Source organism: Ostrea edulis, chromosome 6 (assembly GCF_947568905.1).
Source record: "Ostrea edulis chromosome 6, xbOstEdul1.1, whole genome shotgun sequence".
Classification (NCBI taxonomy): Eukaryota; Metazoa; Mollusca; class Bivalvia; order Ostreida; family Ostreidae; genus Ostrea; species Ostrea edulis.
In genome coordinates, this window is record NC_079169.1 from 24,447,239 (window position 1) to 24,462,897 (window position 15,659).

At 35.5% G+C, this 15,659-nt stretch overlaps 1 protein-coding gene across 1 annotated transcript; it reads left to right on the plus strand.

Annotated features, from left to right (window-relative positions):
* The first annotated feature begins 6,547 nt into the window (after positions 1 to 6,547).
* Positions 6,548 to 8,931, plus strand: LOC125683246 (uncharacterized). Its single transcript, XM_056141831.1, has 3 exons — positions 6,548 to 7,906; positions 8,003 to 8,206; positions 8,370 to 8,931. Exons 1-3 carry the CDS (start codon positions 6,548 to 6,550, stop codon positions 8,889 to 8,891), a joined length of 2,085 nt encoding a protein of 694 aa, XP_055997806.1. The 3' UTR covers positions 8,892 to 8,931.
* Positions 8,932 to 15,659: the final 6,728 nt, after the last annotated feature.

Consider the following 15,659-nt stretch of genomic DNA (forward strand, 5'->3'; position numbering starts at 1 on the left):
ATCCCAAAGTGACAGAAGACGCCATGAAGATTTCAGTCACTAGGCCTAACAGTTTCAGTAACTCGTTTCGTTCAATGATAATGTTTATGATAATAATGTAAAACTGCCAAAATTGTACACAGTTTTTAAGCAACGATGCAATGAAGATGCTTTGTGAACGACCTTAAAAGATGAAAACAACTAGGTATTGAAAATGAACATCTATAACCTAGTAAAAGGGCAAAACAAGCTGCAACCGAAAACTATTATTAGGTGAGGGGATTTCCCTTGCTTTAAAAATAAACACCGAACTAAAATTACCTATACATGACACGAAATAAAAAACCTAGTTTCTTTCTCCATAAGATACTTAAATCAGCCATATTATCTGTAAAATTCAAGTTTACCACAACCAGCGCATTATAACCGTGATATTTTTCAGTAATCCGGAATATCGTATTTTGAAAAATAAAAATAGTGCTCCTAGCTCGCCCTAAAATATTTTTGCATGTATGTTCCATTGAAAAGGTGTATATTATAAAAATACGTTAAATGTCTTGGGCGAGATGAAACCAGTATGCCAAAATCTTTACAAAATAACCAGTTTTTGGTGAAAAATGACAAAAATACGGTACCATATCCGGTTCTAGGATGTATACAGCTTTAGTTGTGCTCCTATTTCTAAAATCTAACATGTTTTTTTTAAACCCCGGATTCTGATACATATTTATAACACCAATAATCCTGTTCAACATTTACTTTCATTTTTATATATTTTAAGGGCCATAATATGGGGTTTGCGAATCAGGTTCTTTTTTACGGTGTTCCATAGCACATCAAAGACGACACATTATAAACACAAACAACGGGATAGGGACTTCCCAGAGAGGACATTTGTGAGAAATACGTATAAGAAATAGAAGACAGTGTATTATGAAAAGTGGTACATATTTTTAAATGTCTACAAATTCAAGTCTTACGAAACTACATTCCCAAAATAACATGTACCAATTAACATGTTCAATACTAAATAATCAGTATGGAAAACGGTTCATTCCTAGATACTATAATCCACAGACCTTATCTTTATATGATATATATGCAATCTTGAGTTAGTAAATATAACTTTCAACATAAAAATTGTTGTCCACATTTGCAAGTTTCACACGATATATCTAATGTATGGAAGCCCATAAATGTATCTAATCAATAAAAAGGAAGCACATGGATTACTTTTGAGTATACAATGCAAAAATGGGGAAAACCCTGATAAATAATGACTATTGAGAATATGACATATTACAAACAATAAACTAATTTATGAATAATTTAGATTAATAAATTGTATTAATCTACAATTGTAAAATAGATGAATGTAAAACTTATACGGTACCAATTTTGATGCACCAGATGCGCATTTCGACAAATAATGTCTCTTCAGTGATGCTCAACCGAAATCTTTGAAATCCGAAATAACTATGAAGTTTTAGAATATATTGTCATATGTAATATTGAACACCTTTTCAATTTTCAGCTTACTTATAAAGATGTCACATAAGACAGAGTCCCAAGAATGATAAAGGCATAGATTGTTTACTAGCTTTAAATGGTGCCTTGCATGGTTTCTATCGCTGGTGTTATAATCATTTACAAATATTAATTAGTTACTAGAAGTAAAACTTGAGCATTGACGAAGTTGCGCCGAACCAAGTGAACTGTAAGACTAAGAGACGTTCACTCAACCTGTGTTCACTATCGACACTTTTCCCCGACCATAAATGTCTGTTCTGTAATGAAGAAACTCAAGTACAAGGAAAAACACAAACTTGTTAAGTGTGTGACAAAAACAGTAGAAGCCATTTAAAAAACTCTTCATACAATAAAAGTGACTATAACACAATAAATTAGTTGGTTGATTGATTGTATATTGTTTAACGTACTGCTCGAGAATTTTTCGCTCATATGGAAGCGTCACCATTGCCGATGAAGGGCTGCAAAATTTAGGCCTATATGCTCGGCGCTTACGGCCATTGAGCAGGGAGGGATCTTTATCATGCCACACCTGCTGTGAAACGAGACCTCGGTTTTTGCGATCTCATCTAAAGGACCGCCTCATTTAGTCACCTATTACGATAAGCAAAGGGGTACTGAGGACCTATTATAACCTGGATTCCCACTGGACAATGGTTTTATTGCCCCATTATTCGCCTCTGATGAAAAACAAAAGGTACCGAGGACCTATCCCTTCTAACCAAAATACCCACGGGACAACTATAAGTAAAGTTCAGTATATTGATTTGGTTCCGAAAGGGGGGTGGTGTTTTATCCAACCTGTAGAAAAACGTACACCAAGTCCGATGATCTAAAGAAGTCAGAACCTAAAATTGATATAATTCTTGAGCAACATGGAAAGGCATTTGACTTTATCCGAATATATGGAGATAAATATCGTGTAGAATTATGTGGTTGAAAGTATGACAAAGCTCAGAGAGATATACTTGTCATTTATCCCGATTCATATAACAGTGATTACAAAACTTGAAACCTAAATAAAAAACACAAAGAAAATTTGGTAGTAAAATTGAATTTTGCAAAACTCCAAAGGCGAACTTATACAATCTGCATGTGTTGCTACTGAATTGAGTCTGCATTTGCGTTAGCCCTTTCAAGTCAAAGAATCTGCTATGATCATCAAAAGGCAGATTTCTGACTATCACAAAATTGCCATGCAATGACTTACCATGGCCACCTCTCCATCATCTCTGAATACATATGTATATAATATCTCATTGCATGTCTTTCTCAAGTCGTATCAGACAACCCATCTTATTTTCAATGGCAAAAAGGTTTCCCAAATCGTACTCTCAGGACATATGTGTCTCAGCTATGGGTGACAAATGGATATTGTAATGTATTTACCTAACAAATGATTAGAAAATTTACATGAGTTCGCTTAAGTTTCCTTCCTAAGAAATTAAGTTCAATTATAATACACTTACATTACTTTCATGTATCTATATTCGTTGCAGACGAATAGGAACAATAATATTAACGTTAATAAATAAACCAGGATAGGCTAACTGACTAAAACCCGGAATAATATTTTCCTTGGTCCTACTTGGATGATCATTAAACAAACCATGAGCTAATAGTAAAAAATAATCAGACTAATCGATACGAGAAATCATCAATACATGTATAACTGAAGTAGCCACAGACTGAGTGGTATAACAAACAATCATGTTGTTTCCCGACACAGTCTGCAGCCATCTAACCTAAGCTCTTTACCGTCCTATCATCTGGGAAAGTCACCGAGACACTATCCATGAAACAAGTCACCAAGACTCAATTCTAAAGTCAGAGAGACACAAAGGACCAAGCGTAGGAGCTGAGTGGCCTAGCTAACAATTCTGTTGCTTTCCGACACAACCCCAATGTTGTCCTGAATTCCAACTCAATACTACCAGTCAAAAGACCCCAATCGAGTTCAAGTACCAACAAACTAACTGAAGATGACAGGACGGCTCTATTTATACCCTTTGGTCTTAGGTTGATCAACAATGATTGGCTACTTATAATAAGATTATGATTGGATGGCTATACAATGCTGATTGGATAAGAATTACACCATCTGATTGGTCTATTATAATGTATGTTTCAATCCACCCTACAATACTTTCATCACAATATTACTTAAGCACCTCACGTTTAAAATGCACCATCTGACGAGAAGTACTAAGTTAATTACTTTATCAAACATGTTATGTCACTGTAGATTGATTGATTGTATCTTGCTTAACGTCCCTCTCAAGAATTTTTCACTCATATGGAGACGTCACCAAGACCGATGAAGGGCTTCAAATTTAGGCCCTTACTCGGCGCTTAAGGCCATTGAGCAGTGAGGGTTCTTTAGCGTGCCACACCTACTGCTACACTGGACATCTGTTTTTAAGGTCATCTCCGAGGACTCGTGACATTCACACCTAATGCCGAGCATTTGGCGATGCAACTGTCACTACCTGTTTTAACAACTTAGGTTTGTCGCGGCCGGTTGTAGAAGTTACTCACAGAATCAAGAGTTTGAAACTACTATTTGCAATGCAATTACAAATTCTGGACTAATATTGCATGGAAGAATACCTCTTACTAATATCTCAGCAATTTATTTACCTCGCCTTAATGTCAAACAACTTGATATATAAACAAGGGGTTAAGTTCTTTGATGCAAAATACATTTTTGCAAATGTCCATATTGTGTTTGTAAGATTCTCGAAGTTTTTCCATTTTTAAACAATATTGCATGATTTGGCCCTGTCAATCCTTGAAAATCAAACTTTTTAATTATGAAATAAAACTTTGGCAATACGTTGATAAGACATCATACTATCGATAGCCATATCAAGTTTTGTGCAGGAAACAGCTCGAGCGTAATTATATGCATTGAAACCGGATGCGGTATGGCAAATATACCCATTTTTAACAGAATTTCTAGACTTTATTTAAAAAATTACCGCTCTTAGAAACACCTATCGGTATTTACTACCATATAGGCCTATATTGATCTATATATTTAGAATTAACCATCAAAAATATAAAACATTTAGACCTACATATATTTATGTATATATGTACACATATACATGTATATTCCGATAAGAGAAAGACATGTACCGGGGTAAGACCTATTTAACTGCCGTGTAACCATTACTGTCGATATAGTTATGTTTATGAACAGTCTACATTTCCCCCCTCATTAAAATTATTGCCACAATGCTTATTACTATGAATTGTCCTTGGTATTTACCAAATCTTAGGAAATAATTACCACCATAGATCACAGAAGTAGACCACGATAAAAAGTTAGGTCCGCGCACATGTTTTCATTACGATATGCGACTTAGTAGGCCAATCCGCCTACCACCGTATAAATGACGTTAAATGAATGAACAGTTTGCTGCTGAGCTATTAAAATGCAAAACATTTACTTACTTTGCAATTTGATAAGTATGTCCAGTCAAACAATTAGGCATAATGCTTTACTTCTTATGCCGCAAAATGTGCACAAAACAATGCAGACGATGTCCGCTTAGATCCAAAACACGACAAAGGGAAATTACTCTTTCAGTCAACTCTTTTCATTTACAACCCCCCCCCCCTCCCCCCCCCCCCCCCCCCCCCCCCCCAAACTCTTGTTTACATTAACCTTTGAACATCTACATATCAGATGGTGATGTATCAAAGGAAAACCATTGTAAAGTTCTATGTCAATGTAGTTCATGCTAGAAGGGTATATGAATTTTTACATGAATGCTCTGAATTGCACAACAAAAGTAAAGAGATATAATTATATTTAATTAATATAATACTAAATGGCATAGATACAGTTTGATATCACAGGTACATGTCAAATACATGTATTTACATCTATGTATAAGAACTGTTAGTATTTCGTATATAGTCATTATTTATATCATATTGTGTAACGTGATTGTATGCCAACGTACTTGGTGAATAAATAAATAAATTGAAATTGATACCAATATGAAAATCTATCAACTTCTTAAATCGTGTAGTGTGTGTTAAAGAGAGGGGGTGGGTGGGGGACTTGTCATTTATTACATGGGGCCAATAGTCATAACATCTACCTTATAATCGTCCCACCCACTACTGTAAAAAAAAAAAATAAGGGGGGGGGGGAGTCATTCATTATATTGTTGCATTTTTTTTTCACTACGTTGGCACGCAGCTTTATTCAAATAAAGCCGCCGTATTTTAAACTTCTTGACTTATTAACTAATTTCTTGATTTATTAACTAGGTTATTTTCGAATTTTTTTTTTTAGTTTTACGTGTGTCAATATTCATAACTTCAAGCATGGGGGGGGGGGGGGTATGAAAAACATTTGCCTAGATGGTCGAGCGTTCTAGCGCGCTGGTTACATGCTGCTAGGAGATTGATTCCGCAGGTCGTGAGTTCAACCCCGGGTAGGGGCGGAAGTGGGTATCCAAAAAAGTGAAATTTCCTGTGCTTTAAAATTTTTTTTCACTCAGGGCAGTTATGTTTATTAAAGAATTCATCTGCTTTTTCCGTGCTTTATATATATCACTTCTTCTTTGCTATCATCTTTGGAGTGATGAATTCAGCTATTGCTGTGAAGGACGACCCCCCCCCCTCCGATTCAGGACTTTGGAGTTCGGGGGGGGGGGGGGGGGGGTGAAGGGGGGATGGCCATTTATGTGTTGTGATTTGAGATGTCTTCCATATACTTTTTAATTTTATTTTTGACTGCTTTTCAAGAATTTTAGACAATTCTATGAAGTCGTGCAACTTCTCCAGCTGGCCCCCTCCCCAATAAAACAAAAAAGAAAACCGATGCTACAAGTCTGTATTAAGACTTACTTTGAAATGTTTATAATTCAAACGTATGCACTTCAAGTAGTATTATATGGACAAAAAGAAATTATCTTTAAAAAGGTAAATCATGACATTATATTCAAACTAAAATGTTTATGCATGAAATGCTTCACATGGATGATAAAGAAATGTTTTAATTCCAGATAATGCAACCATGCCTGGAGAAAAAACTGAGTACTTTAACTGTGTGCTGTGTTCAAAAAGGACTAAACCAAAGGAGAGAAGGCGCGTTGACAAAAACATTAGGAAATACTTAAGGAAAAGATTTCTATTGGAGAGTAAAGGAAATTCAGTCATCTGCGGAAAATGTAGAAATATCTACTACAGAGATGTGTCAAACCATACATCGTCTGCAACACCCACATGTTGTTCAACTATCCAGAAGGAATCGCTAGCGCCTTCGTCCACTACTGACAACAGGAAACATTTATCAAGTCCTCCATCAGTGACATTGGATCTGAAATCTACAGCAAAGACCCATGCATATTGTATTCTTTGCAAAAAACCAGTACCTAAATTAGTAGTGGTGTCTCCAGAATGTCGCACAGCTGTCTTCGTGGAGCACAACATACTTATTCCATCTGGAAATAGATGCTGTCCAGTCCATCTGAAAGATGGTCGTTTCACAAATGATGCCATTCATCAGTTACCAACTACAGAACAGGCATTTATCAACAGAACTACCATTTTAAGTCTGCTGCAACAGATGCGTTTTTTATGCCATCGAAATGAAAAATCCCACCTGGACTTTGATGATTTACAGACACTGACAGATGCTGACTATATGGCTCTACTAGGACTCAATAAGGATAATTTTCAAACTGTATGTGATTCTTTGAAACATCAAGTGAAACAAACTCCATCCAGAAGTCTTAGAAAATCCGTAGCCATATTCCTGTGCAAATTAAAGACTGGACTATCTAATCAGATTTTATCCATATTATTTCGTACTTCAAAGTCCAGCTTAAGAAGAGCAGCTGCTTCTGTAAGAAAAGCAATGTTGACCAGTTTTGTTCCACAGAGTCTTGGGTTTGCGCACATAACAAGAGAGGAAGTCATTAATGGTCACACTCGTCAGCTAGCTCAAACTCTGTTCGGGAACATAGAGAAAAACCAGGCTATATTGGTGCTCGATGGCACATATATCTACACAGCCAAGAGCAACAATTTTCATTACCAAAGGCGCTCTTACAGCATGCATAAGGGAAGACCACTAGTCAAACCAATGGTGATTGTGACAACCACTGGATACTTTGTATCTATATTGGGCCCATACCTAGCTGACAGTAAAAATAATGATGCTTCAATTCTCCATCACATCATTAAAACAAATGCAGAGAATATCCGCAGCTGGGTCAGCGAAGACGATATTTTCATCGTGGACCGAGGGTTCAGGGACGCTTTGCCTCTGCTTGCAGATCTTGGAATCCAGGCAGAAATGCCCTGTTTTTTGGAAAAGGGGCAACGACAGATGAGCACTGACGATGCCAATATCAGCAGACTTGTTACAAAGGTAGGCAATTTAAATCTCATAATCAATAAGCCTGTTTACAATTTCTTAAAAAATGACAACGTGAACTAATAATTTCATCCATTTTGATATTGATAGGTCCGATGGGTGGTGGAATCTTCAAATGCGAGAATCAAGCGTTGGAGATACCTGGATAAGACTCTACCAACAAATCAGATCCCATTTATCGGAGATTACGTGAAAATTGTATGTGCGCTGTCTAACAGATTTTCACCGCCCCTGAACAAAAGCACCGAGGAAGATGAGGCCGAGGCAGTAAAAATGCTATATTTGTCTAAACAGGTATTTTCAATCACACATCGATTAATAGATTGCTAAACTTCAAACAAACTGGACAACTGCAAAACAGACACTCATATCTACATAATAAATGAAGATATACTAGTACTATTAAAACTAATTCGTAGACAATTGTTTATAATTGCATTGTTATCATTTTGAACAGGTTAATAATCTCAAGCAAACGGTTGAAGAAAATTGTCTGAACCGAAGATCTATTCAGTGGCAGGCGGTTCATGAGTGTGATATTCAGAACTTCCCTACGCTTGATGAGGAACAGTTGCGGGATTTGACGTGTGGGACCTATCAGCTAAAGCTTTCTCGCAGTTACATTCAAGAACATATTGAGGGGGAATGCGATATATTTTTTCATAAGGATAATGAAAGACTGCTAAAAGTGAAAATTCAGAGTCGTCACACATCATCAAAACAATACTTCGTCTGGATTGAATATTCGGAATGTACTGTCAACGCATGGTACTGTACATGTAGAGCTGGTGCAAGAGTTGTAGGCAGGTGTTCACATATAGCGGCCATTATTTGGTACCTAGCAAAAGGAAGGCATGAGGGAAAGAGATACGGTGTTCGTGATTGGGGCGAGCATGTCCTGGATGCAGCAGATATCCCTCCTACCATTGATGACTCCGACAGTGATGTCAGTAGCTGCGAAAGTGTTCCGGAAGAATAAACAGTTATGTTTGTGTAGTTACTGTTGAATACAACCCAAAATATTTTATGTTTTAAATCTTGTTTATTTCTTTTTAATAATTATTTCTGTATCCAATGACAAAATTAGTCAACATTTCTTCTCAGGTAAAGAAACAACATTTCGGCAAGCATTCTTACATTTCAATAAAAATCGGAACCATTGTTATTGAAATCCGACTGTATCATCATTGTCTTTTACTATCTTGTTGTACAGTACCTTAATTTTTATGGTTTCAATTCTTTGTATACGTGTGTACATGATATTAAGATTTGTTGTAATATATCCTTCTTTAAACTATATATATACATACATCAGTAATATGATTATGTCAATATTCAATGTTTAATTATCCAAGTTGTGAATTCATTTCTCGGAGAGATATTTCAATTTTTAAAAAACACTATCAATAGGCATAAGACTTGTGAGTTTCACAATCCTTTAGACATTTTTCTACGATGTTCCATTTTATTATAATAATTTTGTATTGTACATGTATATAGGAAGAGGATATTCAATGAAGAATTTATAAAAAAGGATACTACAGTTTTTTTCTGATACGCCGTTTTTGTGAATCTTAACAGTTAACTATCTTAGCAATACAACGACGTAAAAATGACGTTAAAACGTCAATGCCTTTAATTCATTGCTGCACTTTGAAGTCCGTAAAAAGAAAGTGTGTGGACGAAATGACAAAAAGTAAATTGTTTTAGGAAGCAGATGTCATAGCCTTTTTACCCTCACAAAATTATAAAATTTGGAGTCAGGGCCATTTTTCATAATTTTTGGCTTTAGTCCTTTCATGAGTTTGCCCCAAAACTTGAAAAGGTCCCCTTGCATTAATGTCTAACAATCTTTTTCACAATTCAAGGGTTACATACTTTAAAAAAATAATTGTTTTCAAAGGTCCATATTATTTATAAATGATCTGAAGAACTTTTCCATTTTTCGGCGATTTTAAAAGAAAAAATCATGTTTTAACCCCAGAAGTCGTAAACGTCCCCAATTATTTATGCCAAACATCTTGTCAATCAAAGGGTTACATAAGTTTACATAATAGTTGTTTGTAAATGTCAATGACATCTATATCGGACGTGAAGATTTTCCCCCCAGTTTTCGGCTATTATTTTTACAAATTTTTGGGTTTTGCCCCCAAAATCTAAGAGGTCTCAATGTTAACAATTTGATTTATAGTTAAAATGTTACAGACTTTCAGAAAATAATTGTTTTCAAATGTCCATGTCATCTATATAGGATTTGAAGGATTTCTCTATTTTTCGTCGATTTTTAAAGAAAAAATCATGTTTTAGCCCTAAAACTCGTAAATGCCCTCACATATTTATGTCAAACAACTTTATATATAAACAAAGGGTTATATTCGTTCATACAATACTTGTTTGCAAATGTCAGTGACATCTATATCGGATCTGAAGAATTTTTCCAGTTTTTGGCATTCATTTTTACAAATTTCATGTTTTTTGTCCCAAAACTCGTAAACGCCCCCACTTAGAAATGTCAAACAACCTTATTTATAATCTAGGGACTATGTATTTCCAAAAAATACTTGTTTGCAAGAATCCCTAGGGAGGGTCCCCTATTACATTTACTAGCCCATGGTCTAAAATGTTTTCTTCGTACTATGTTGACTATATATATATATATATATATATATTCTTTTTAGCAAACCAAAAGGGGAAAAATGCTAGCGCCAGCCAAGAATGTATTCCGGAATTAGTCCTTCCACCTTCGGGTGTCTTTTATTTGCATTATTGTTTCTCATCCGGTAGTCATCAATAAAGTGCGCTAATTTTCAACGTTGGCTTGTGTTTGTGATTTATCCTCGATCTTATTGTCATTCTTGTAAGACTTCAGTCTGCCATTAGTCCACGCACACTTAATTTTTAGATAACATTGTACGTCAATACTTTCTATATTGAGAAAATCAGTCAAGTCGCGTTTCCATTTTAAATCAGTGCAGACTGGATTAGGGCACTTTTCCATTGACTATGCGTAGTGAAACTCGATTTTTATCATCGTTGTCCATATCGGTCTTCGTTGGAATATCCTGACGTAAAGCACATGGGAACAAGGGATGACACGAAAATAGGATACCGGTTGTAAACAAAGCTCATAATCACCTTAGTTCCAAGAAACAGATCGAATCTTCCTATCCAAAGAGTGTTAAACATCTCGTAATACAAGTCCAACGTAGTCCAATCCTTTCATATTTAATTTAATGAGTTTTATAAACGAAAATAATTCAAGCTATCTGCATTGTCGTTGATCACGCACAGGAAAAGATAACTCCTGCAATGAAAGTAACGTAGTCCAATCCTTTTATGTTGGATTTAATGAGTTTTATAGACTGGAGTGTTGTACACTGCATTTAAAATCAGGCTGAAATAAAATATTACCTTACAAAGAAAAAATATACCGTTTTAAATATCGTTATTTGCGTCTGAAAAATTCTAGGTTTTTCATTCTAAATATAAACACTCCCGAGAGTTTCCGAAAGCTGGAAGTTAGTTTCATTGCAGGAGTTATCTTTTTCTGTGCGTGATTGATGACAATACAGACAGCTTGAATTATTTTCGTTTATAAAACTCATTAAATTAAATATGAAAGGATCGGACTACGTTGGACTTGAATTACGAGATGTTTAACACCCTTTGTATAAGAAGATTCGATCTGTTTCTTGGAACTAAGGTGATTTTGAGCTTTGTTTACAACCAATATCCTATTTTCGTGTCATCCCTTGTTAGATATTTATATATAGTTTGAGAACAAAATGGATAAGAAACACCTGTGCGTAAAGCTTCGCGAGCCAAATTCAGGAGTTCATTTTTCCTATACCCAGACGTTCTTACACCCTTTCATTTAGAAATTGTAGAAGGCACATGGATGTTAACTCGTCTCCCGATTCCATGTTTGAATAAACGAAAAATGCCCAAGATCGACCGCTTTTCCGGACTTCTTTACAAAAGAGTTCCGCTAACTTGGTATTTACGATCCTGCGTATTCTTGACAAGCAAACAATAATAATAAAATAGACCCAAACTTCTAAGTTCTGGAGAGGTGCAATGAAAAGCACACACACACACACACACACACACACACACACACACACACACGCACGCACACTCACACACTAAACGACTATCTTTACTCAAACTTCACAATTTTAAATCGTAAAGGGTCCGGGGGGGGGGGGGTTAGAAAGTGTTCATCTTCCTCTACACGGGTTCAGTTCAATTCATTGGGTTTAATGCTGTCCGACTAGCTACAGTACATACCAATTATGAGAATGTTCTTTATATACTACTTTTGACTGCGTACTATTCCGATTACTTGATCAAGATATGGGCTTACGGCGCGGTGCGACTATCAATCTTCACTTGAAGTTCTAGCTTACATCCTTAACGCTCGATACTACTTTGGATGGTAAAGATAGTTTTTGAATGTAAAAAATAACGTGAAATGTATGCTGTCAAACAACAGGCCAATGGGTACATTGCTCACCTGAGCCATCTTAGTCCGGCCAACTCCAAGGTCAAAAGATAAAATACCATTGTGGCACAAGGTCTTGCCAAAGAATCTACATGTATATACACAGAATATGAAAGCTCTATCTAAATAGTTCCGGAAATATTTAAGTAGAGCTTTCATATTCTGGGTATATGTATCTTTCATATCTGATATAAATTTCTTATGGCAAGACCTTTCATTTCATATGTCCTTTGGCCTTGTGACGTTGAACTCTGAGTTTGACCTACTTTTTAGAAAAGAAAACCTATTAAAGGACACATCGCATGTTTTTAAACTTTTGAACTTCTTCAGCAAAATTAATTCATTTCATGCCTAAACTACTTTACATGTGTTTTAAATGAAACAGTAGCTAGATACTTCGTTACTAGCTTGAAAATACGGATGTATATTTAATTGCTGTTATAAAATTTAGAAATTCATTTCAAAATTAAGGATTATCTCCCTCACGCATAGCTCTTATCCTTAGACGAATTTGAATCCACTTTTTTGGCACACTGATTTTTCCTATAATGGCTCTAAACCTTCATTGTTATATCAGATTTCAAACATTTCGGTTGAACATCACTGAAGAGACATTATTTGTCGAAATGCGCATCTGGTGCATCAAAATTGGTACCGTATAAGTTTTACATTTGCGTAGTTTTCGGGTTTGAAAGCGATGAAATTCAAATCTTGCGATATGCATACTTTCTTCGATATTTTACCTGCCATTATCTGTGACGTCATATGTAACCTCGAGCGAGAAGGTTTAAAAACAGTAGCCATTTCATAAACATATTAGATTTAATTGACAAAAACCAATTATCATATCAACGGCTTGTAAATAACACTGCATTAGGGTGTTTTGTGTTGTTTAAGGATGTACTTGCTGTCAGTAGAAAGGAATTAGACTGTGTTTTCTCAAAGACCTCGGTATGTTTTTTATCATAACTAGGCCCTGTAAAATACTTCAAAAATGAAAAATAATTATCAATACAAATCATTAGTATATATGAAGTTGATGATGCCAAGTATTCATATATATATATATATATATATATATATATATATATATATATATAAAGCACTAAATAATCACAACTAGGTACTGAAAATTTTCGCCCCAGCCCGGGGTCGAACCAGCGACCTACGGCACCCACCGCCTAGCAAGATTGTCAAACCAGTACTTTATATATTAATTAATTGATTTTCACATGTATCGTTTAGATCCTAGGGGTAAACGTAAGGTTGGGTGTTATAATTGTTTGTTTGTGCTTTATATTAAATATTCTATACAATTGCATCGAGAGATCCACTCTCCTTATAAAATATCTTAAACACTGAATGACACAGCGACTGTGTGGGATTGCATCAGTGTGTATAAGTAGCGCTTTAGGAGCATAACAAAGCTTCCTTTTTAAGGGAAGTCGTTGTGGCCGAGTGGACTTACGCACTGGTTTGACAATCTTGCTAGGCGGTGGGTGCCGTAGGTCGCTGGTTCGACCCCGGGCTGGGGCGAAAATTTTCAGTACCTAGTTGTGATTATTTAGTGCTTTATATATTAATTAATTGATTTTCACATGTATCGTTTAGATCCTAGGGGTAAACGTAAGGTTGGGTGTTATAATTGTTTGTTTGTGCTTTATATATATATATATATATATATATATATGCAGGCACGTAACATTCTACGTCATCATCCCTGCGTCAGTTAGAGTGTGGTGTTCCGCAGGGGAGCTGCTTAGGTCCATGGTTGTACCTTACGTATACGGGTACATTGTTCGACGTTATTCCTCCGAGAATTTCAGTCTATTGATTTGCAGATGATCATACTGCAAATAAACGGTATAATCCTACCTCCATTCACAACGAAAGCAAAGCCATCTGAGAACTTGAAAAATGTGCTGAAATCATTAACGATTGGACGAATGCAAATAAACTGAAATTGAACACATCAAAGACCTAATTCATTTTATTTTCAGCAGGAGGCAACAGGATAAATGTAGCACAAAACTTATCAACATTAATGGTGATGAAATTGAACCAGAACGTTATATAAGATACTTAGGTGCATATTTGGATGAAACTCAATTTCAAGGAACATATAAAAAGGAAATACCGAACAGCTATGATCAATTATCTTAGGATTAAAAGTATTCGCAAATATTTGACAAAGGAAGCTACATAAATTTTGGTTTTATCTTTAGTAATTTCTCATTTGGACTGATGTAATGTGATTTTATACGACATAACACAGACTGAAATATGTAAAATGCAAAGAATCCAAAACATGGGTGCCAAAAAGGTATTAAATCGTAAGAAATTTGACAGCTCTAGGGATGCTCTCATTGACCTACACTGGTTACCTATCGATTCTAGAATATCATTTAAATTATTGGCCTTCATGTATAAGTGTCATGTGGGCGAAGCGCCATTGTATTTAACAGAACTCTTAACGCAACAGGTACCAAATAAAAAGTTGCACTCCGCTCAATTGTTGCTACATTGTTCCTTTTAACAGGCGTAAAACGTTCAGTGATAGAAGTTTCGGAACCATAGATTCGAGACTATGGAACAGTTTACCGGCTGAAATAAGACAGTCCAAATCTTTACATACTTTTAAAGCCAAATTGAAAACACATTTAACAGTGCGACATTTAACTCCGGACACGACAAAAGTCCGGACTTTCGCCAACCCTTTTATTAAGGATACAAATAAACCCTTTACAAAAAAAGATGGGATTTTATGTCCACAAGACATGCACCAACATTTACACTTGTAACTATTGTAGTTTTTAAGATATTTCACCTGAAATCAAAAAATCCCATGGGATTTTGGAGGGATTTTTAATCCCACTTGGGGGATTTTCACTCCCACCAAAAATCCCATGGGAGAAAAAATATAATTTCTCCCATAGGATTTTAACTCCCGTATTTAAATTTAAAATGGGATACAATGTCCCATAGGAGGAAATGTCCCATAATGAACATGAAATGGCAGTGAATATCCTATTTGAGCATGAATGGGAATAAATATCCCAAATAAAACACAGGATGGGGACTTTTATCCCATGAATACAGTAATAAAGCAGAAAATTGTATCTTAAAGAGTGTTGTTTGTCATGATTCTTAAGAATGTACTTGCAAGCTAAGGAATGACATTAACTTTATATCTAGTAATTACACTCCTAAATTATGTAGACCTATACATGTGTTAATGGATAA

What these genes read in the sequence shown, in the direction of transcription:
- LOC125683246 (XM_056141831.1), top strand. Translation starts at nt 6,548, where the DNA reads ATGCCTGGAGAAAAAACTGAGTACTTTAACTGTGTGCTGTGTTCAAAA. An exon ending in TCAGCAGACTTGTTACAAAG is followed by an intron (nt 7,907 to 8,002) that starts GTAGGCAATTTA and finishes TGATATTGATAG; the next exon opens with GTCCGATGGGTGGTGGAATC. An exon ending in TGCTATATTTGTCTAAACAG is followed by an intron (nt 8,207 to 8,369) that starts GTATTTTCAATC and finishes CATTTTGAACAG; the next exon opens with GTTAATAATCTCAAGCAAAC.